General features: G+C 35.2%; 1 protein-coding gene across 4 annotated transcripts in view; it reads right to left on the reverse strand.

The window, feature by feature from the left end:
• RFX3 (regulatory factor X3) overlaps positions 1 to 25,278 on the reverse strand; it is a 272,176-nt gene that overhangs the window by 42,686 nt on the left and 204,212 nt on the right. For all 4 annotated transcript variants that reach the window (XM_087444544.1, XM_004440659.3, XM_087444541.1 and 1 more), the window contains 6 exons: positions 24,473 to 24,592; positions 13,472 to 13,593; positions 11,632 to 11,744; positions 7,568 to 7,683; positions 6,978 to 7,132; positions 2,900 to 2,997 (listed from right to left, as the gene is read on the reverse strand). In XM_087444544.1, the coding sequence (XP_087300670.1) occupies positions 2,900 to 2,997; positions 6,978 to 7,132; positions 7,568 to 7,683; positions 11,632 to 11,744; positions 13,472 to 13,593; positions 24,473 to 24,592 (724 nt within the window). The remainder of the gene's footprint in view (positions 1 to 2,899; positions 2,998 to 6,977; positions 7,133 to 7,567; positions 7,684 to 11,631; positions 11,745 to 13,471; positions 13,594 to 24,472; positions 24,593 to 25,278) is intronic.

Consider the following 25,278-nt stretch of genomic DNA (forward strand, 5'->3'; position numbering starts at 1 on the left):
AAGTATTATTTTCCTTTTGAGTAGGTTGAGGTCAAGACTAAAACAAACTCCCACATTCCTCGACATCTGAGCGCAGCATTAATTAAACCAATCTCGCAAGTAACTACTCACCCACAGCAAGAAATGACTTTGTCTAGGGAAGCAGGAAAAATGTTGACTTTCATTTGTTTTTTACTCTCTGTAGGACAGTCAACTACAAACTAGGCAAATAAAATTTTTTTCTTTTTACTTGGAAAACCAAACTGTACAGTCCCACTTTTTTAAATAGATTTAAAAAAATATACTTTTCACTGTGCTGTCATTCACATTCACTCTTATTACCTTTATTTTATAGCAACCTCGGTAATTTTGAGGTGAAAGATTAGTGTTTATAGCCTTTATTAGCAAACATATACCTAATAAACTTATCTAACACAAGCAACAAGAAGAACTCTTTTTCAGAATTTGATTTTCTGCAAAAGGGCTATCCAAGAAATCTCCATTTGCCCTTCAAAATCTACTTTCCGTCCTTCTCCATTCTGCTCTGTGCCAAGGAAAACTGACCTGAATGAACTACATTAACTGCCTCCATTACACTCTGGCTTCCAGCTGGGTTTGGCCAATGACAGGCACTGTAGGAGACTGAAGGATGGCAAGAAAGAGTGGTCAAAGTATTCATTCCCCCACAACCTCTGCTCTCTCCTGTTTTGGCCGAGCCTGCCTTCCTTTTCTAAGGCCACAGTCCTGGGGGAAGGAGAGGATCTCCTAATACCATAGCTTTCACCTCTTCCCCTTTCAGGCCTAGGAATGGTCAGGACTTCCCACTATTGCTAGTCCTGGGGCGCTTTACCAAACCTCCTTGGTTTTCTTAACTCTGTTCACGCTTTTGGAAATGGACCCTTCTTAAACTCTCTTCAATTATTCCCCCTTTTGGATATACCATTTGTTTCCTGCTGAGACCCTGAATGAACCAGGTTACACTGAAAGATATCAAAGATAATGCAAAAAAAAAAAAAAAAGGTCTAGGTAAATATTTAAATTTTATGATCTCATGGAAATTTGTTACATGCACAGTACACCTAATGAGCATTTTAACATACTTACAGGAATGTATGGTATGGTATTAAATCACTATGGGTAAATGAGAAGCAACTGATTGAACAGTCAGTTGGCTGAGTGGTAGAGGGTGGTCACAGGTCAAAGTATGCTCTATCTTGCCAGTGAGATGTTTTAGGACTATGTGGAACTTCGAGGAAGTTCACATACCCTCAAAAAACAGTCTTACTCTTTTTTCCATGCTGAGGTTTATATTAACCAAGTATGTGCCAGGCACTGTGTTAAGCACCTCACATATATTACCTTGCTCAATTCTCACAGCAATCCTATTAGACACATATTATGACTTAAAAGAGGTTAAGTAGCTTGCTCAAGGTTATGCAGAAACTATGTTATGTTGGTGGGATATGAACTCAGGCATTTTGATAACAACAGCCAGTCATAACCCATATGCTGTTTCCTCTGTCAGGTTACACTGTCTTCATTGATGGAGCGCTCAGCTGAAAAAAGGCTGCACATCAGTGAGAGAGGAATAGCAGAAGGCACCCTCCACCAAAGTAAATCATCCAAATCAACTCTGGAGATCAAGGAGATGGCCAGGACAGCAGCTGGATGGCTACCACATCCACTTTGATGACACTCTGAGGGAGGTGCTTTCAGCTGTCTGAACTATTGTTATAAATATGGCTGACTCTGCAAGTTGGAAAGCATTCCTCTGACCAACATAATCAAACAGCACCTCCTTTTTTTGCCCACCTCAATATGGCACTCTAGAATAGCCTGCCACGGAGAACTTTCTGCAATGATGGAAATGCTCTACCTACGTGCTGCTAAATGTGGTAGCCACTAGCCATATGAGGCTATTGTGCAACTGCAATGTAGCTAGTACGACTGAGGACCCGAAATTTTAATTTAAATTTTAAATTCAAATTGAAATAGCCACATGTTGCTACCCCTACTGTATTGACAGCATAGTTCTAGAGTAACAGTCTAAGGTGGGCATATCAATGAAATGTTTTCTTCTGTATGTTTTTGAGAGAAAGTGTTATTGAAAACCTTAAGTCAAAGCAGAAAGAACTGGGAACTACTTGTGTTCCCAAAGAGACTTGTCAGCTTCAAGAGCCTTAGTCTATTACTATGCCCCCAAACTGAAAGAAAAGGTTTATTGTTGGAGTCTGATAGTAGATACAGTCATTGACAAAAAAACATGCCACAACTGTAATTTATGGTACCAAAGTTTAGAGAGAATCAGTCCAATCTTGCCATGGGGTATGTTCACAGATTAACCTAAAGTAATATGGCTAATAGGGGATGAAGTGGAGACTAGAATTTATATCTGTAGCTAAATAATCCACATTCTTGATATATACTGATCAATAATGAGACAACTGTTCACTTTAAGAAATGATTACTTGATTCACAAAAGCATTCTCCAGTGTTAAAAAAACAAAACATCTTGAAAAGCAAAAGAATATTAATTTACATGAACTTTTCACAATATAATAAGTATAGCCGGGGACATAAAAAGTCTAAAACTTCTTCAAATGAGAACTATTTGAATATTCTAGGCTATTCTTTTTAATATTTGAAATTAAGTAATCTGAAATATATGCCTTAGAAAAGGGCTTGTAAATACACCACACTTAACAATGCTTCTCAAGTTTCTTTGAGAGGAGCATTATCAAACATCTCTTGTGCAAGTTCTTTATTATATGGTTATAAAATACAAATATAAAAGTCAGTTTTAAAAGTTCTATATAATATCAACATTTTACATAATATAATTTGATAGGACAGATATAAAATGCACAGTTCAGAACAATTTCCTAAACATAAAAGAAAAAGTAAAAACATGAAAGTGTACCTTGGTTTGTATCATTCTCTGTGGAATATTGTTCATGGCATTGGAAAGCCAACCTTCAAGGCTTTTTGCAAAATTTCGAATGGCTTGGGTCAAGGCACCTAAATGTTAAAGAATAAAAGCAGAACGAAAAAGATACAAAGGAACATTAACCTTCATGCTAGAATCAGGGAAAACAGGCGTACATGACATCTGAAATAGCACACAACTTATATTGTCCTCATTACGAGACTTGAACGTTATTCCTAACTTTGAAAGCATCCAAGAATTATATTTTGGGCTTTCTTTTTTCTTTTAAAGCTTCTTTGTTCCCAGATACTTATGACACTTTGTTGGGAAATGCAAAAGTTCAAATATCTTTGCTTATGGCAACATATACCAGTTGTGAATATACTTATGAATTGTCTATCTTAGACAAAACATTTTTCATTAATAGTTTTGTGCTCAAAGGCTATGTATTTTCTTTACAAATTCTTCTTTTGATTTTTAAGCTCTTAATCTATTTTCTCTTCTTAATTAGAAAGAAAATAATGCAAAGCTTTCTCTCTTTCTCTATGTATCTATTTACACTAGAACCTATCAATTAGAGGAGTTGTCTCTTGCTCTTGTTGAAAAGTAAGGTAAAAATTAAAATTGCCTGACTTGAAAATTTTTGATAACTATTCTTCATTTCACTTGGCAGTAGAGATAAAAGATCAGTGTGATAAAAGTGCTGTCACAGAGACCAATATTCTTAAGATAGTCCTAAAATTGTCCATTCCATATTCTTCACATATCTGACAAAATCTGACATAGGGAGAGGTCTCATGAGAGTAGCTTTTATGGTGGTCATAAAACGATTAGAAGCATCATCAGCAGGTATGACCACAACTATTTTACAAGAAGGAATCTGCTTACTGAGATTGCTGTATAATAGAAGACTAAATTCCTCTCTTGTTCAACAAGTAATTCAGTCAATAGTATTTTACATCATCTGTGCCCAAGGCTCCACAGTGTAGGGAGCAGTTTTAGACATTTAATAAATGTTTGAAGCACCCACACATAAAATTAATCTCCATGGGTTTCCTATAATGTGGGTAGGTATGATAATTTGTAGTCTACTAAAAGAAACAGAGAAGTTACATTTTTGTCCAAGGCTCCCAAGAATATTAATGTTAATGATGGGATTAAATTCCTTGATTTTTCTTTCTGTGCTCAAATGAGTCTGACATGCTTCTCCATTACTTTTGTTAAAGTAGGGTTAGAAATAATTTAGCTTACTCAAGTTACCTGCAAAAGATATAAATTTTACTAAACAAATAATATAAACAACTATTTTTTTTATGAGTTATTTAACTGGTCAAATAACAGAAGAGAGATTGAAATGGCTAAATTTTGATTAGGAAAAACAGTCAAGAAGTGCAGACTCTTAATCATGAGAATCATCTACTGGAAACATTGAGTTGGAAATTTCCTGAGAATTGATCTTTTGAAATTTCCAAAGCTTCCCACTTCAGCCAAAAAAGAAAAAAGAAAGAAAAATATTTTTCTGCTGTATTATGTACTAGAATCATGGAGGGCAGGCATGAATGAAAATGAAAAGGAGTGAAAAAATACCTAACAACCCTTTTTGAAAGTTGGCAAAATTGTTTTCAAGAATCAATCTGGATATCTGTATTTTGCATTTTTTTTTACAATTAATATCTAATAATTATTTAATCTGAAAAACAAAAACCAAGAAGCAGGAAAAGTTACTTTTAAAAAATGTTTTATATGGGTCTTGTTTTATCTAGACAAATTTTATGTTAGTGAGATTATAAAATGAAAAGATATGCTTTGTATATCAAGTGATTTAAGTTTTTGCTTTTTTTGTATGAAATGACATTTGGGGCCACATTTAAGTATACTCATAATTGTACATTTAAGTGTTACCAGTTCAGTTCTTATACAATTCTTTACACTTAACTTTTTTTCATTTTCAGATAAATGTATTTTAGAATATAGTAGCTTCAAGCTGACTTTAAATTAGTGTGATATGCAGACTTTTTTTTTGGCTAAAAAAAGGAATCCCATCTGGACAGTAAATGGTAGAGTGAAGTACTAGTAGCCAGGAAAATACAATTTTTAAAAATAAAATTAAGTTTGCTCTCTCTATAGGGATTCATGTCAGATCAAATTGTGCAGACTGACTCTGACAACTTTTTCTCATGAATGGATGGTTTGAAATGTAAAACTATTCCAAAGCTAACTTGTCCCAACCTGCTCATGATTAATATTAAAATGCATACAATCATAAGATAGATACCTAAACTGTATTTTAAGCTTTATTTTGTTAAGTCTTATTATAGAATGGGAATTAAATTTCCAAATGTACTTCGTAGGGGAGCACATGAATGTATCTTGTAATTTCAGAGAAGCTATAAAACTATACTTGTGTGAAAATTCCTGAAGTTGAGTTGTCTATTGAATGCAGAGACAAACTACTTGACAGAATTGGTTTTTAAATCAAAATTTGCAAAAAGCAAAGGTCAAGTGTATTGTCTACTTAAAATTATGGAGCTTAAAGTCAACTAAAATCGATACATGATTTAAGCTAGGGAACTGTGAAGTTCACGAATCTTGTGATGCTAACATAGAAGCAAAAGGTTTTAGACTTGTTTAATGAATACTGATGTTGTTGATTTGCCTCAAAAAAGAAAGAGCTCCCTGACATTTCTTCTTGTATCTCATGAGAGAAGCTGTACGTTGGTGGCAAGATGTCATAGGCTAATGAGCTATCCTATGCAACTTCTCTTAAACGTCTCTAGAGATTATCGCTCAGAGCACAGGGAGCAAGACAAAAACAAGGAAAATCAGATTCTGGAACATAAATCAGTAGCGAATTTACACACTGAAATTTTCCATGACAACATCACTTTTAATCAATCTTTAGTCAGGAAAATTGGTGCGGATAGAGTGGAAAACATTAGCAATTTATAAAAATGTGAGACGACGACAGCTGGATTTTTTTTTTTTACTTATTTCTATACAAATTTATGTGTGTGTTCACTGAATATTATACATAAATAAGTGTCTAAGCATATATTTTAAGGTGGGGGAACATAGGAAAGTAATATCTTCCACTGTTGTCTATCATATTTAGAAAAAATAAAGTATAAACATACAAATGCTAATATCTTCACCTTTTCTTCTACTAAATTCTCATTTAAATATTTTCTGGAATAATTTAACACAAATCCACTGTGAACAGTGTACTTGAAGTACATGGTTGCCAATTCACAAGCTAAAAGACTGCTTTTACCTTAGTACTGTCACTGTAGAGTGGAAATTCTGCCCCATTTCTTTAAAAGTTAAGGTCACTAGGATGTGCTTATAAAGATGTAGGCATAAAATCGTTTCAACTGCCTCTAACACAACTATCCTTAGTAGCGTTTATATTGACACAAGCAGAAAATAGCTTTATTTGCTACAAGGTAGTTTAAAAAGCACCATCACTTAAAAAAGTAATCCAACTTATCTATATAATTCCTATGCGCTTCACGGTGGGAATACAATGCTTGTGTAGTTACATAGATTTTTCTCTCAAAATGCCAGTTAACCATTACTGTTAATGGAAACTGCACTTGTAGTTCTTACCATGCTGTAAATGACAAAGTAAATGCTTTTATAAAGGAATTCAACTTCAGTGGAAACCAAGATAAATTCATTTCAAATCAAAAGCAACCACGAAAGGGGTTGGCCTAGTAATTACAGATTTCAAAAACTTTTGGCTTTACGAAGGAAACTGTGTCCTTGGGTAGAATAATTTTTACATGGTTGACTGGCCTGGGAGTGTTCTTGCAATCAGTCATTGGGGCTGTCACATTTACAGGCTGTCTTTTCTATCAAAAAGAAAACAAAAGATTGGAAACAGATAATTTTTCCCCTTTTGACTACAGTTTTGCTCTAGGCTGCTTTCATGAAATAGTCTGTGTTGCATGTTTTTTCTTCGGCAAATCTAAATGAGATGAGAATCACTCTAGATTGCAGCGTCACTTCCCAAAACTTCCTGGGTGGAACGTATGAGAACAAAAGCATCCGTACTTGTCTGCATTTAACTTACTAGGAATAGGTCTAAGGACGTCGGGGATGAGAATCTCCACCAAAGCCTGGTACATCCCATGGTCACAGTTACACATCCATTTCAGGATAGACTCATGTTTGCACAGAGTTATCAGCTTTGCTTTCGGAAGTCGACTTTCTATTTCACTCAGATTGCTGGTGTGAATAAATGTAGCAAATGAATAGATGGCAAATGAGGATAAAAAAGAAAATGGACTTTAAAAATAGTTTTAGTTTATCAAATATCACTGAGGTTAGAACTATACCACCATTGCACTGGTGCCATACGGCTGGATATATATAACACTCCCCCAGAGCTGCCTGTGCAGGTTAATACTTTCTGACGGCATGAAAGGCAGATATGATACTAATTCCGTGAGGATGAAATAGCTCTACCGCAGTCCCCCAAATCAATAAAAATGGGCGCTAATATACACGCTGAAACCTCAAGAGAGCAGTTTGTGGTTTATTTTAATCTACTCATTTAATGTTATCAGGTAAGGTTCACAACTGGTATACATATCTCTAATTCATTAGCTGTGACATCTACTCAGCCATGAACGTGAATTGGAAAAGCATAGTGATTCTGACCTTGATTCAGTAATGGTAGTGCCATCATTTGGAGTAGAGGGAGAATAGCGCCAGAATGTTTGCCACAATTTTTCTATCAGGCTAAACTGAAGATTCACAACAACATCCAATATTGCCTAAAAAACAAAATGGTTGTCAGTATTACCTTACAATACTTCTTATGGGGCTGTGTGAGGAGTGCCTGACGTAACGGGACTTAAATGGTAAAGATACCTTTGGGCTCGTAAGTTAACCCGGTGAAACTGGACTAAATTTTGCTAATGGAAGTAGGTAAACAAAAGAGATTAGCTAGAAAAAAAAAAGAAAAACACTCTTGCAAGAGTGAGCAGGATAACTTGTACTCCTCTCGTAAAGGGCTCATATCCCCCCCTCTTTTACCTCTCTTTTTCCTCCATTTTCATGCTTGCTTCCCTTCCTCCTCTCCATTTTCTCCTCTTACTTGTCTTCCATTCCTTTACCCACTGTTTCCTTCTGCCTCCCTAGTTGCCGCCTCTTTTCCTACTCTCAGACCCGGAAGGGCGCACAACAGATTCAATTCAATTTTGCCCTCACTGGGCTCGGTGTGTCCACTGGCTATCAAAGAGGGCAGAAGTGAAGGGTGTGAGGTGCTTGTATGTGGCAGATGGAGTTAGGGCTAAATTAGCTCTGTCTAAGGCTGCTGACCATGGGTTCCAGAGTGTTCCCAGGCAAGGAGAGGCTGGGGCAAAAACTCCAGAGTCAGGCTGGCCTTCAGAGGGTAGCATCTGTCTAAGCAGAAAAAGAGCACAGTGGCCATCTCCCTGGTCACTCAGCGCCTTCCATTCAACCCTATCTCTGCACATCCCTTTAGAGAGCAGCTTTAAGACCATCCCCTTTTCTAACCTGGGGGGCAGGAGCCTCACTCCTCCTCCTCCTTAATTGTATCTCCTAGAACCATTCTCTACCTGCATCAAGGACAATTTTTTTTTGATGCTAAAATTTGCCACTTTCATTAACTCTTGATGATCATATTTAATTTCACCCTGCCATGGCAATTAGTTTGTAAATTTGCCTTCAGATAAAAGCAGTCATAAAACCAATGAATAACTTGTTTGTACAAAGAACACATGATTCAGTGATTATTTTGAGCATAAAAGACGGAAGTCATCAGTATAACGTGTGTGATGTCATCAGCATCGAGAACAAGGACAGGTAAAACAGCCCTGTCCAGATCCACAAAATTCATAGAAGCTAAGAGACAATGGAGAGGAATCAAGAGAGACAATCCGAGTATTTTAGGCAAAAAGAAGAAACTGTAACTTCATAATTCTAGAGTCTGTGCTACCTGAGTAGATCTGGCCCTATGCATGACACATACAAAGAATAAGCGATGTTCTATACAAAAACACTCTGAGACCAACTCAAACATTAAACAAATCTGTTTGCGGGCACGTTCTGGGAACTAGTAGGAAATGTTCCAAGTAGTCAGACAATGAAAATGGAGGGAAGGGGACAAATGAATTAACACGCTCCTCACTCTTTAATATCAGCAACAACAGAAACCCAAGTGCAAGCCAGGAAAGTACGGGGCATAGAGATGTCCCTCCTCCCAGGCAAAACCAAAACCTTCTCAACAGGCAAATTATTATAGCTGCTTTCTCAACTATAGCTTAGGCACATTCCAAGAGACATCTGTTAATGAGGCAACCATTAATATCTTATATCATACTTTACATACCTCTACCTATGAAACTTCTCTAAGAACACTATGCATGTGCTAAAAGAAAAAATTACTGTTGTAGCAACGTGTGGAAAATTATACTTGCTCCTTACGTAACAAAACTATGATATAAAAATATCAGAGAGATACAAAATATCTTTGATAAACCAATTGTGAGAATTCCAAATAACAGGCAAAATAGGTATATTAATCTTTCTTAGAAACATAAACTGTAGGAAATGTAAAATAAAATACAGCAAGAATTCAGTGCAGCTTAAATTCAGTATCTCTTCAAATTAAATAATCTCAAATAATTCTCTCTTTAAACAATCTCAAATAATTCTTTTGAAAAGGACATTCACATCAGCCTCATTTGAGGCAGTTTTACAAATGAATAAAACATTTTATCATTTGTCCTCCTACTTTCAAATATGTTCACAACAAAATATATAGGCAAATATATTTTAAAAAATCCATATTCTAATGGCTTAGGGCAAATGACTATTTACAGGACTGGATATGAGACTTCGGAACCTGTACTTCAAAAGTTTGGAAGTTTGACAGGAAAAAATAAGGAGAATTCTTCTTTTTCATATATGCCACTATGCCTCATGAGAGATGGCATGAATGTTGGTAACTCTGAAATAAATGGGGATCATTCTATGGACTGCCACTTCCCACACAGACTGATTATCATACATGTCCATTTCTCTTCATATATAATATTCCTGGAAATTGGTATGTTAATGAAAATGTTGTAATCCAAAGAATATTCTCATCTCATTGGGGGAGTGTTTCAACTAGAATAAGCTTACTATACATTCTTAGTAATGTAAATAATCATGCTCCAACTTATATTTTGAATAAATATGAGAAACAAAAAAAAAATCCAAATTATATCTATATAGGCTGGTTTGCTTAAAGCAGGCTCACCTGAACACAGAGAAATGAGAAATTGCTTAGAGAATCTTTATATAAATCTTTATTAAATAAACATGATATTCATGTAGAAGGAAAGAATTCTTCTAGATATGTAAGGATCATCCAGAAATTCTCTAACATTGGGAAAAGCATAGTAGTCAAAGAGAAATTAATATTAAGTATCTTTCATCATGCCAAGAAATATTGGGAACTGGCAGGACACATTGAAAAACACTTCTGGCACACGGTTTGGTAATACAGCGAGAACTTGCTCTTGGTTGTTAATAATCTAGCACCCTTGACAAGCACTCAGATTCACTTAAGCAGTTCTTATTTCTAGAGTGGGAAAAAAATCTGTGAATGCTATGAGCTGAGACTTCGCACTGCATAGTGCATTGTCAGCAGGCAGGAGGACTGCCCATGACATCCCAAAGGATTACCTTTTACTCCTAAACAGATCACAAATAGCCCTGGAATAAAGCTACTTAAATTCTAAATAGACTCCTCTTTCAAAAGGAGAGGCACTTAAGGAAACTTTTATTGCAATCCATTATGCCCTTTGTGCCAGGTGAACGGCAGGTACATTAACTTGCTGGCTTGAGAGTTCACCTCCTGGAGACAATGTAGCCAATTCTGATGTGGGATACTCAGAAAAGGGGTAGGAGCAGGGATGGAAAACACCAAGAGAAACCTTCATTAACAACAAAACAAACAAAACCAGAACCTCAATGATCCCTGGAAGGAACACCTAAAGTGCTTTATTAAACATTTCTAGAAAATATTTTTGATAGAAATACACAATTATGGTGTAAAATTCAAAGGGTAAAAAGTGGATGTTGAAAAATTAAGTCTCTTTCCTTAACTCCCAGTCACCTTCACAAAGGCAACCACCATTAATATTTTGTTCTTTCCTCTGAAAAGATACATATACAAGTTCCTTTTCATTCAAATAATAGTATGCTGTATATACTGTTTTACATCTTGCTTCTTTTCTCAAAAATAAATCCTGGAGCTTGTGATATTAGTACATTTAGAGTTGGCCGTTCTTTTTAATGGCTGCATAGTATTCCACTCTACAGATTGTACCATATTTTATTTATTCAGTTCCCTATTAGATATTGAAGTTAAAACTAATCTTTTGCATTATAAACCATAATGCAATAAGTTCCCTTGTACACTTATCTCTTCACCCATATGTAAGCATTTTTCCTAGGATAAATACCTAGAAGTGGAATTACTACATGATTCATATTAAGATAGGCTAAGAAGACAGAGAGTAAAATTTATTCTCTCTTTCCTGCAGTCTTCATTTCTCCAGTCTGAGACAAGAAGAAAAATTAACTTATTTGTGCTCAAAGAAATATGAACTAACTTTGTCCTCTAGGAATAAGTTTGATTATTTTTGTTTTAGCAAGTTGTCTGGCAAAACTTAGCAAGTGTTCATACTATGTTTGAAAAGACTTACCTCACAGTGCTCTCGATAAAGACTCTGCAGTGACTTGATATCCTCAAAGGTAGTACCATCTGGCAGAGAAGAGATTTCAACTTCTCCAAACTCTGGAAGTGCTCGAGATGCATCTGTTACCATGACAACACAACAGAAAAAAGCTATTGTGGATGGTGCCAATTACAGGTTAATGAGGGAAAATTTAAGAAGAGTAAAAAGGAAAAAATTATAAAGGTCAGAGGTCCAAAGAGCAAGGACTTTTCAATAGTATTTTGCAAACAAAACTTAGCAACATCATCAGCACAAAAGAATAGAAGGAATACTCTTAAAAACTTTGGAGAAACTAAATTCTCATTACGATTATACTGGTAATAACACATCACAGTGTCTCTTAAGGTAGGGCCCTTATTAAAAGAAAAATATCTCGAGCTGGCCAGTATCAATTTTAGTTACTTTTATTATGTTACTTAAGTATATAAAAAATAAATCTAGCTTTAAACTCATTATGCTCATGTCTCTTATATAATCATAAACCAAAAGAGCTACAAAATAAATACAAAGAAAACTACAAAAATAACATTCAACTTAACAACATTAATTTGATATGATGGATGGTGCTGTTGTCCTCTAACTAAATTACCTCTCGCAACATGAATACAGGATTGACTGTTGTGGCACAGGATCTTTTGAGTTCCACAGGCCTATACCAACACGCACTTCTTGGTGGCTGGTTCTCCCATTACTCTTCTATATTCAATTGAGCTGTGAAACTTTCCTCCACACAGAGCACTGGGACATCATTTAGCCTTCCCTTGGGATGAAGGCGTAATTTACATAGTAAGTCTCTCTCTGTTCTTTTCTCATTAGCTCTGGACAATTAATGCAACACACTTTGGTGCCTGCTTTATCATAAATTCAAATACAAATGTGGAAACTAAACTTGCAGAACAACATTCATTCTAGTCTTCTAGGTAATCGAGAATATGCTTTTTTTTTTAAGATTATAATTGAAATAAAATACACAAAATAAAAAAATAAAACTTCATGCCGAGAGCTCAAGCGTCCACAAGAATACACTTGAGGACTTTAGTTTGGGAAATGCTGCCATAATATTTTCAACTTCAGTAGCTATTCTGACCTGAGAGTCCATTTTAGTTATCTTTGTCAGAAAGTGCACATAAACACATATACACACACACAGACACATACACACACACACTCTCTGATAGCTTCTACTTATCTTGATCTGTTGTACGGAAATTATGCATGTTCATCTCTAGAAGAGTTGTCAAAAGTGCCATTTTTGCACCTTTGGCTATGACAGGAATATGCAAAATGTTCAAGTTCCATTTCCTAACTCTTTAAAGAAAAAGAAACACGTATACCATCTACAAAATTACAAAAAAATAGAAAGTACTGTGATCGACTTGAACAAATTACTTTTTAAAAGTTTATAATATTTTTCTAATCTGACACTAAATGCATATGCAACTTTAGACATAGGAAATGAGAATTCTTTTTGGCACTTGAAGTTACTACTGAAAGTAAACACAACACAATTTTGATCACAAAAGCCCAATTAACACAAATTCTGGAAAACAATTTCACAGCAATGAGCCTTTAATTTATATACATTTAAAAGTCCTATAGCTTGAGATTTTTTGAAAATAATCTTTAGTGAACATGAGAAAGTAGAAATAAACCGGAACTACCATATCATGTGCATAGTTCCAGCACAAAAAAAGTTTTCTATGTAATTAACATCTGTAATAGACATCGCACTTTGAGAAAACACCACTATAGTTCTCTTGTTTTCAGAATCCTAATAGCAACTAATATGCATTCCACCTTAACATACCTAAAAACTGTTGATGATGTTGACTTTGGGCAATTACAGTTTGCTCAACAGATGTGCCTGTCTGTTGACCACTTGCTGTGAAACCATCTGCAACCCCATCCACTTTCTGCATAGGCTTGTACCTAAAAATATTAGATGGGAAAAAACAAATAAACCAAATTATTCCTTGCTTTTTTGCACTACACAAAACTCCCAAGGCATTCAACTTTATTCTATCTTTAATATCTCACGATAGTTGTAGGACTTTTTCCCTTGACAGTCTCATAAAGTTAGGATGAAGAAATTTTTTCACTTATGAAAAGAAGAAACGGGGCAGGAGCTTAGGAAGGGGACCCATTTTTGAAAATTCAGAAATTTACATAAGAATGAAAGAGTTCTGAGGTATTTCTTTGGACAGCAGCGGCAAAGATGTCCATGATTATAGTTTTCATACTCAGTTTGAACATAACTTTTAATGGCCAATGGATTGAGGGAGAAACATTTTAAATGCATTGAGATTTTAATCTGAACTAAGATCTAGGAGCTAGGGCCTGAGAAATGTTGATGAATGGCTTTCAATTAATTAATGTCTCCAAAATATGATTCAGCCTACAAACTCTATCGTACTGTTTTTTATATCTCCTAAAACCTCCCATGCATCTCAACACATTCATCTCCCTGGACTCCTATCCAAATCTGCAAATACAAAGACCATAAGCATCAGCTCTCAGCAAAATACATGCAAGAATCCATCCATAAACCTAGTTTACCAAGTTAAAAAAAAAAACATCGAAGTCTGCTACAGCTATGTATTTATCTTTAGGTCCTCCTCATACACACTCATGAACTCTCCACAGTGCTAAGACAGAGAAAACATGCTTCAGCAGCATGGGCTAAGAGGAAAGACTGCTTGGGAGAGGAACACCACATAAAAACAAAGCCAGGCAGGTCTCCTAGAATAAGCACAATAAGAAATAAGAAATAAGCAGCAACTCTAATTTCTTCTTTTTCTAAGATTTCATTTATTTTTCTTTATTTTAGAAATTTAGAAAAACAGATAAATTTAAGAAAAAATTAAAGTCTACAATAAGCTTATTACCTAGAGATATCATCATTTACTTTATAACGTTTGTCCTTTCATTTTTTTCCCCCATTTCTAATATTTATAAACAAAACCACCTAATATTCTCGCCATCCAGACACTTGACTCTTATGTTAATACCGTTAAGTCAACCGCATCACGAATATGAAATTGTTGTGAATAAAATGTCCCAATACATGAACAGGATACACTCAAAGATGCCTGCACTCTGACAACAGATATGAAATGAACTGACCGGGTGAAACATACCAACTAATGCTCAGGTTGCCTTAGTAAATGACTCACTCTTGAATGTTATTAATTATAACTTAGATAAATGAAACTTCCAAGAAAAATTGTAAAGTCACTCATACTGACATTTATAGTTATTTCTTAAGTGACAGTATCTCACAAAGAACTGTGAAAAGCAAAAATAAAGTCAGAAGATGAAGAGGGTGAAAAAAGGGCACAACACACTTCATTCTTGTTACTGTTCTAGTGATGACCCTGCACCACCAAGTGTTGGTTGCTATTTTCTAATATAAAGGACTCAAACCTATTCTTTAATTAATGGAAAAACACAACTGAGGGTACTTTTCAACTGGGGCCATACCAAGAGATGACAGAAGGGTTAGTACTGTGATGTGCTAGAAGTACCATTTATGAAAAACTGAATGTTTTTCTGATTTTTTTCCTCCTTAAAGAATCATCTTAGAGAGGCAAAAAAACTTTGTGAGGCAAGTATTGAGCCCTCGTGTCGGGGAGCAGTTGCTAACCATTCTGTTCTAGAAGACGTGAATGATTTTATCCTTAGGGAATATATTTATGGAAGTTGCTTGTCCTTATCCAGCCATTCCAGGTTTCATTTGACTTTAGCTTCCCTTTTTCAGCTATGAAATTTCACATCACTAATAAAATAGGCTAAAATTGTTTAACCATCTTTCTTCATTTAAGTTAATGGATTTGAGATTCATAGCACTAATAAACAAAAGTGGTTAAAGGGATTTAATTTATTTACCCTAGAGAAGAGAAAATGGAAATATTTTCTATAGACTTCAATTATACTATATTTTATTATAGCATTAGTGAGTAATTATGAGACTATGCTCAGCTATGCTTTATAAAGTTTTCTTTGTCCTGGATAGCATCTAGTATACTACAGATGTTAAATAGGCACAAATATCAAGGACAAGTGGAATTTAACCATAAAAGGGAATGACATATATTCCTCTCGGACTATAAGTTTTCAGAGGAAGATGCTATGTCACAGTCTACTAGCATACAGTGCTTAGCAAGCCTGTATACAGCCTTCAAGGAAAATTACCTGCTTCCTTAGAAAGATGTAGACAGTGGAAGTTCCTATGGGAAAGGGATATTATATTTTTAATAAGCACTCAAAATCACAATACATTATAATTAATGTATGATTATGCTTAATAATAATGATATTGAGTGGGAGGCACTGATTAGAGGTCCACTATACTATAGGAGATGGAAAATACATCGAGATTAGCTTGTAAAAAGGAAAAAAGTTGGTAAATTCTGGAGAAATTGTGCAGGTCAGTACTTAAAAACAAATCTTATAGAGAAGAGGTTAAGAAAATATAGTCAGAACTGGGAAATGAGTGGTTTAGTCAGAACTGGGAAATGAGTGGTTTTATTCTAACCATAAAAGTAAGGGTAGCAAGGTGAATAGTGGATTGAATGGATTGGGCAGAGATGTACTAAATGTATCCATTCTCAGTTGCACTATCAATAGGACCTCTATACGCCAGAACCTTATGTTGTATGTGTGTCTGTGGGGACAAGTTTGAGGGGGGTTTGTGCCATAATGAATGACATCAGAAAGGGCAGGAATATTGCTCATGTACAAGAGGAGTATTAATGTGAGCCTGCAAGTATGAGAAGCTTCCAGGGAGTGCTGACTTTTGCTTTTCCTGTTTTAAGTAATAAATCATGTTGTGGCATATCCACAGTCCAGGCATTGGATTACCTGGCATTGGACTGGTACTTAGAAGGAATACCGAGAAATCAGAAATATTGACCTGAGGAAAGTTAGATGTTCATTTTCCTGATGCTCTAAGGAAAACATGCTATCCCTACCATCGTGTCAGAGGGCTGGGTCTTCCCAGAGAAGGAGGGAGGTTAACAGGAAGTCAAGAATAGCCACATTAAAGACAGGCTAAACAAGTATCTGTGGTTAATACCGATGGTATTATAATAGGTTTTGAAACCTAATTGTATATCAGTATCTGGGTAGCTTTTCAAAAAATTCAAATGCTAGGCTCACCCTAGATTTACTCAACAATATCTTTGAGAATAGGGCTTAGGAATTAATTATTTTAACTAGCTTCTCAGATGTTTCTTAAGTAGCCTGCACAGAACTAGCCTGTAGGAGCCTTTGGACCTGATATAAATTCCTTCAGCCTAATGTTGTAGAAGGACATCCATAATAGAGACATGTCATTTTTTATAAAATAAGTCATCAATTTTCAATTTTTTTCCAGTAAACTACATTTGGAATGTAAATAAATATCTCTGAATGGATGATAGCTAAATGAATGAATGAATGCTCAAGGTAACATATTTCATTTTATCATACCATCAATTGATCTTAACATATATCAAATTAGTTTAACAAGTATTTACTGTGCATTTACTATAAGTAAAGCACTGTAAGAGCATGGTTTTTAAAAGGCTGTGTATAAACAGAATTTTTCTAGGTTGTTTTTTATGTTCTATTGACTTACACAATAATTCAACATTATTTTAACTCTGGTTGAATTTCAACTGACCTTTTAGCATTGAAACATAGCTTTCAGATTTCCTGCCTCTCTACCTGCTTCATAAAATAATCACCATTTAAATAATAATTTGCAAAAACCAGAGAGAGATGCTTTCCACTGAAAAACAATATTCTACGTTGAATCCTTTAAAGAACTGAACTCTTTAGTATTTAAACTAGAGTATTCTCCCTTTAACTCCATTTATTTTATAAATTCATTATTTTCAGATTATTTTCTTATAGTAGATTCTTTAGTGCTTCTGAGTTATGTGAGCTCTGAGAAAGACCTGTACTACATCAAATGAAGAAACAGCTCTTGGTTTCAAAATTAGTAGGAGGCAAATGATAATTTTAACAGCTTGCAACTCCATGGGCAATCAAAGCTAAAGTTGTTAATGATTAAGAAATCAAAGAAATTCTAATGCTTTAATAGCTAAGTGTATGCATGAAAACTGTCACTAACATAGAAAACTTGGAAAATTATTAAGAATCTTCGCCCATGGGGTTATTCACAGCTGTTATTTGGAACTTGGACAGCTGTAACTCTACTGTAAAATAATATCTAATTCTGTCAATAATCTCACATGTACAGACACTGAAGAAGTCCAATGGAAGGCATGAACATTGAAATAACTGTACCAAGTGGAAGGATTTTCAACAGACTAAACGAAACATTTGGAAAAGTCCCTTTGAAGCAGATGAAAAATGCTCGTGCAAAACACAAAATCTGAACTGTATAGGTAAATAGAGTCATCATTATGTTTATAATTCTAGGAAGTACACAATCACTTGATTTGCATGAGCAAATCTAAATGTTGAGCTCATAATTGGGGCAAGAGGCTAAATTTTTTCTATTGGAATCTTGAGATTCTCTTTGGAAAAACTGTTCCAGATGGTTTGAGGTCTGAAATGAACCAAATGATACAAACATGAACAGATCAGAAGAAAATAGTTTTGTTAAGAGTGCCATTCTTTCAGAATAGTAACTGACTCCTTGACGTCACACTGAATATGTCTATATCTAAATGACTTCTAACATCAACCCTGCTGGTTAATGATGGTTATTCCGTCTCTTCAATTCTTGTTGGTGGCTCTCGTGGTATCTGTCTCTTCATTAGCTCAACATCTATAATTGGGCAAGGAGAGGAGGAAAAAATTAAATTCAAATAGGGTAGTTGTATTAATTGCAGCAGCTTTAGTAGAAAATGTGGGAGAGGTAGAGAAAGGAGGACGTGGAAGCTGTTTGTTAAAATAAAAGCTATGGATCATTCATTCGTTTAAGAAATATTTATTAAGCATTGACAGTGTGCTCAGTGCTCTTCTAGGTGCTGAGAATGCACCTAGATGTTGAAAGAGGTAGACAGGATTCCCTCATCTCATGAATTTCTTCCCTGAGTCCTCTTAGCACAGGTAACTTAGGGTTAACCGTATAGAACTGATGTATTCTTGCTACAAACATGCACGACACTTTCATGACACTTCCTTTATCTCCAGCTGGCCCTTTCTGTTAAACTGATTGCAGAGGGATGCCCCCACTCCCCCTTTATTTGGAGAATGACAACCTGAATCCACCTGATGCCAAGATAGCAACAAAAACAAAAAAGGGCATCTGAGGCTCTACGCTAGGAAAAACATAAATTAGTGAGCTTCTGCATATAGCAAGATTAAATGGGCCTCAGTTTCCTGATCAGCAAATAGCAATATAACTGCCAAATGAGATCCTGCATATAAAAAGTTTATTGGAGAATCTTTTAAATGTTCAATAAATGTTCATCAGAAGGATAAGTGGTGACTATTATTATTAACAAACTTTACATGAATTACTATAGTTAATAATTACTGAATTGTGAGGATTTATGATTTTCCTATCTTCAGTGGAAAATACCTTTACCTCAGGAACTGCAGCAGGGGCATAGTCAACAATAACCTCCTCAGTGACAAGATTTCTTATTTGTTTCCAAAAGTCACATGCACAGGCACCTGATCATCTTCCCACTAAAGACTCCTGCCACCCTCCACTGCCTCAGAGCAATTTACCAGCCCTAGATGCTCAGGTCTGTAACGACCCCAGGGAATTCCTGGTCTAGGAGAGGAAGGATCAACCATTAACAGTCACAGTTGAAACCACTGGCCTAGAGGTATAAAGAAATGGAAACCAAACTTGCCCAATTGCCAGGCTTCATTCTTCTCCAAAACAGGCTTATTCTTAAAGAAATATTTTCTCTCTTAAAGAAAAATTTTCTCTACTGCACACAGCAAATTAATGATAAAAATAATTATTATTTATCTAACACTCGAATGTTTGTGGTTATAAACAACTTTTATATACTTTTTTCCACTTGAACTTTAAAACAACCTGTGAGGTAGTCTATTATTAATTTCCATCTTGCAGATGAAGAAACCGAGGTTCAGTGAAGTTCCGTCACACAGTCTATAGAAGTGCCAAAGCAGCCTGTACTCAAACCCTTATTTCCAAATTTTAAATATAGGGGTCTTTCCACTAGTCTATGAAAACTATATTATGAAAAGTCTTCTAATGACAAAGGTTCTTGTTCTCCCTCACTCCTTAGGAATATGCTTGCTTTCACATCTGTTTACAGCCGAAGCAACAGCAGCCTTGCTATACCATCTTTCCAATTGGCCTCTATTCCCCTCCCCTCAGTGCCTCAAAGGTTCCTTCTTTCACAGGATCCAATTCCTGAGAAGAGACCATTCAAAGAGGCAGGAAGCAGCACATTTCCTCACTTATTTGGAACCTACTTAGCTAAGTGTGATTTTTTTCCCCCTTATTTCATATGCAAAAATTTTATTACACGTGTATGTTTCTGTTGGGTTATCTTACTTCTTTAAGGGTGGAATTCTTATAAGAATAAAGACAAGAGGACTGGCTTCTAGTCCTGTGTGCTATATGATCCTGCATAAATTATCTACCCTTTATGGACTTCAGTTTTCTCATCAAGAGGATGAATTGGACCAGGTGACCTCTTCCTTCCAGCTCTAACATTCTATGATTCTGTGATATCTCTTTTAGATGTGATGGGCATATTCTATACACAACTGTTCGTTGTTATGTATTTGTTGAAGGAATGATAAATGCAATTTAATACTTTGAGAATGGCTATTGGGATCAAATACAGCCAAGCACATTGTCAAAAGCACTTGGCTCTATTCCATCACTTTTGCTACTAGGATTTGGAAGAATAACTAAAACATATGTGCCAACACTCTCTATGAGCTTCTTTTAAATATTAAAAAAAAATCGCAGCAAACATTTTTACTTAGTTTATAGAGTGAAAATTACTGATCTCCGTTTTGCTCTATAATAACCTAATTTATTTATTGTCTAAATTAGGGTAAGCAAATTAGTCCATGAATGAATTTCCTGGAAAACTGAAGATTACCTCATTTAAGTGTAGGGGTTATTTTCATATGAAATATTTTCAACAGAAGATATTTAAAAAGCAACTATTACACATTCTTGTGCTTCCTTAACCAAGGTATTTACCTCTTCTTGATTACCTATAACGTCATCAATAAGCAAAACAGTTATTACACTTTGTCAGACTATATTCTGGTCCCTAGAATGAAACTCAAAGGGCCTACTGGAGTGCCTAGGTCTATTTGTCCCTCCACTGAATGTGCACAGACCGCTGTGCTGAATAACCCAAGAGTAAACAGAAGACCACTGTCTACTTATATTTCCTCTTGCCAGCTGTTATATCTCATGATTGCCTGCGAATCAAGTGGGCTCTAATCTGCTCCTTTATTTTAGGTAAATGGCTTGAGGATAGCTTCATCTTTTCAATTAAACTAAACTATGGACTCTGTGACATCTGTTTTTCAGTCGGAAGCTGTTTCCATTTATTTCCAGACTCATGGCTACGTTCCATATGGTGGTGTTGCTGGGAATATGATTTGTAGAGAAGCGGAAATTTCCTCTACTACCCTATCAAATCTTCAAATAAGATACCAAATGTAAAGGAGATCTAAAAATTATAAAGCTATACAAAACAATAATCATTATTACCACTACAACTATATACTATGATTCCACACTTATCAGAAAAATGTAGAAATTGAGCTCTAAAACTTCACTTTCATTGGTAAAATAATTACTGCATATACTTGAATTTTCTTACTATAAGAACACATGAAACGTAAATTTATACTATGGAAGACATGCACATATATATGCACACAATAAACCCTGAGGCATTTAAAAAACTTGAATATTCTAAAATATTACATACTGGTACTGGCTATAATATATTTTAAATCTTTCACATGCCACTTGTATTTTAACAACAGAATGTCAGTCACTTCTAATGTGAATTTTAATATATTCCATAGAATCATTTGGGCTTTAGAATCATATTTTATAAGCCATAACACAAATGATACAATAGGTTCTTTTCCCACTATTTTCAACAAATACTCTTAACTCTTACACCCAGACTTAGGGAGAGAAACTCTTCCTCTCCTGTCCAAGTGTTTCTGCACATGGGGATAACTGGCTTCACTTAAGGCCCATCAGTGTTGCCAGTTGACAGAATCCTTTAGAGAGACAACAAAACTCTGTCTGTCCTGCTCATCCCAATGAGGGGTCTGTGAAGTTGATAACAGTAACCCTGCAATCAGTTAGCAAGACACTACTCCAAGAACAATTGTCCATAATCCAAAACTTTTATAATTAAAAAAACAAATCAGGAAGTTTCAGTATTACTTTGGTTATCTAACATTCTTATTTCATAAGAAAGCAAATACTAACTAAAGTCAGCATAAAGTTATTAATATTACTGAGAATTTTATACCACTTCTTAAATACATCCATATTATATCTAATTCTAAAAGCAATTACCACTATACTGAGACTGCAGGGTTTTCATGGCTCATTAACCTTTATAACTCTGGAGTCTGTTTCATAAGGGGGCCTTTGTAAGTCCTAGGTCTTGCTTACCTAACCTAGGGTTTTTATTAAAAATGTTCCTTGAAGGCTTCCATTTCCATGAAAACGTGCTAGGATTCTTTGCAATTAAATCACAGGAAGAAGTTGACTTCAGCTATCTTAGGTTCAATTTATCAAGTTTTTGTTCATATATAAGTTTGAATATATGTTATTTTTGGATCAAACTTCTTTTTTCCTTGATCTCACCATCATTGCCACTGTGAAGTGCTGCTATGCATAAGTGCAGAGACCACACTAGAAAGTAAAAGCAGTAAGTGTTGCCACTAACAGGTGGAAAAAATAATCATAACCCAAAACAATAAGTTTATTACAACTCACACAAACTCTATCTCCAACCATAAAAGGGACTGTCCTATGACTTATTTTAATATTTTTTTCAGAGCCCTTCTTAATATATTTCACTGACAATACCTCAAAAAATAGGGATCAGCAATTTAAAAATTAAGATTGAGAACCTGTAAATTAAAATCTAAAACCCTTAAAGATACTTTTATATAATGGCCAATCTTGACCTGACTCCTCAGTCTGGAACACTCATACTGGAAATTATGACCGTGCTAAAACCACTTAACAAGTGTCTTTACCTCCAGTCTCATCCCATAAATATGTCTTGCCCAAAATCAAAAAGTCATCTCTAGAAAAAATCTGAAAGTTTCATTGTTTTGCTTCAAAGCCTTACACAGCTTCAAAGCTATGTTCCGTACAAAGAACAAACTTATTAGCTTCCTATACAACCCAAATCCCTTAATCTATGATCCAAATTACTTTTTAAATCTCATCTGCCACTAAACAACTCAATCTTCTTCTCACTTGTCCTGCAATACCAACCTCGCCAAAACAGAGAGCATTTACCAAAGACATTATGGACTTTATCCCTCAGTGCTTTTGTTTACATTATTCCCTCTGCCCGAATGTTGCTCCATTTTTCTGATCCCTCTAAGTCCCTACTCAAATAGCACTTTCTCTATATAACTTCCCAATTCTCCTTCTCTCCGAGTTTGCTAAAAATTCTTCTGTATTCAAATAGTTCCCTGACCAAAGCTTTATTTTAGCACTTCTCAGATTGCATTACTTCAAAAAAAAATTCCCATGTGCCTCCCCTTCTAATTTCTTAATTCCTCAGAGGTAGGGACTTGACTTATCTCTGCACACAAGGCCTAGCACATAGAAGTGACTCAATCAGTGATGGCTGACTAAATAGAAAAAGGACTATTGCGTGATATATTCTTTCTCCAGCAGTGACTTAGAGCTAATGCTTCTGACTAAGCTAGTACGGATGTGGAGGAGATCTGGCCAAGGCGACTAGCCATCCCAGATCAATGGATTAGGCAGACTGATGCAGATCATCTGACTACCTATGTGTAGGCCTCCTTTCTCCTGCCTAATTCTGCATGCTCCATTGAAAAGAGAAACTATAACTACTGTCATGGCTGAGCTATACTGGTAAAGAGGGAGAGATTTTTTACTTTATTTACTCCAAACTGTGATATAAGTCACATGAGACTAGAAGGCCTTTGGCTGTGTAACAGTATTATGGGCTTGTGCAAATCATTTAATCTCTCTGGGACTTATCTGAAAAACAGGGCTATTAATGCTTTGATTGTCACAAGGCTGTGGGGCCAGACTAGACCAAGGTATTTTTCAATTCTAAGATCTATGATTCTATTCATCCATCCATCCATCCATCCATCCATCCATCCATCCATTCATGAATATTTGAGATCTCTTACAGCTCTACTATCTACAATTCTACGTCTATGAAAGTTAGATTCAAAGAAAATGTAAGAAGTCCCAAACATTGTGTAAGAATTTATACTGTGTCAAAAAAGAATGACTTGAGGGACGTGCAGAATAGCAAGTAAGAAATTCATGAATATTGAAACAAGTTTCTCCAGTTGGTATTTGCTTGGGTATGCTCCTTATGATTTGTGTTTAATTTCCTTGTCTGAATAGTTTGGGATGTCACATTTAACCTAAAAAGCGCCAGTCTGACTGATAAGTAATTTTAAAAGATTTGGAACGTAGATAGGATGAATGAAATTCTAAATCATATTTGAGAACTGTCCATAGTAAAAGCAGGCCAACAATAGTGACAATTCTTGCACACTTAGGTATTTGTTCTATTCGTTCAGACCAAACATCTAAAGAAATACATAGCTTTGACATGTCAGTGATAATTCCAGAGTCTACCTTTGTTTCTGTTGCATGGGTTGTTGTCTCATAGCCATATACTGCATGTCTTCTTGCAGACGGTTAAGAGGGGAATCTGGCTTGACACGAATCCCATAGTAATGGTACTTGGAGTTTCCTCTTCATAAAATAACAACAAACATTAGAGACACAAAAAGTCAGTCAAATCTATATTAATCATATAGGATGTCATTTAACTTCACATTTGGAAAAATCAGGTAAAAGCAGCACATTAATGTTGTATATTTATGATTTACCTGTTCTGGATACTTGTATATTTTTATGATGGCTACATTTGAAGAATCAAAATAAGATTCGGAATCAATCAGCTCAAAGCCCTAACAAAAATCTTTCTTTATAAATTTTTACTTAAATATTTGTCAAATAGTCCATTTATTCCATTTAAGTTATATTTTATTTTCAAATTTATGTTTTAAGTTTAATTTAGAAGTGGTAATGGTGGGAAAAATTTCTGGCCAATAAAAATTCATTAATAGGATAAAGGGTTGCACACTAAACAGGAGTGTATTATAAAGTGGTTATATAGAAAAAACAGAAAAAAAATTCTACTGTCTTGGATAAGTTCTGCATTTTTCTAGTTCTATTATTGCAGAAATGATGAAGATAACTCCGTTGATACAAGATGTTGTGGTGAAGTCTATTATTTAATATTTTGAAACCTAAAAAAAAATCAATGCATTTAATTTATTGATTTTAAAACATATTTTATTAGTTTCTGTTTCTATGGATTCATATCAGTTATGCAGGCTGAATAAGATGTGTCACAACAGATATGGAGAAATTTC

Source organism: Ceratotherium simum, chromosome 20 (genome assembly GCF_057802395.1).
Source record: "Ceratotherium simum simum isolate JZ-2026a chromosome 20, ASM5780239v1, whole genome shotgun sequence".
Lineage (NCBI taxonomy): Eukaryota > Metazoa > Chordata > Mammalia > Perissodactyla > Rhinocerotidae > Ceratotherium > Ceratotherium simum.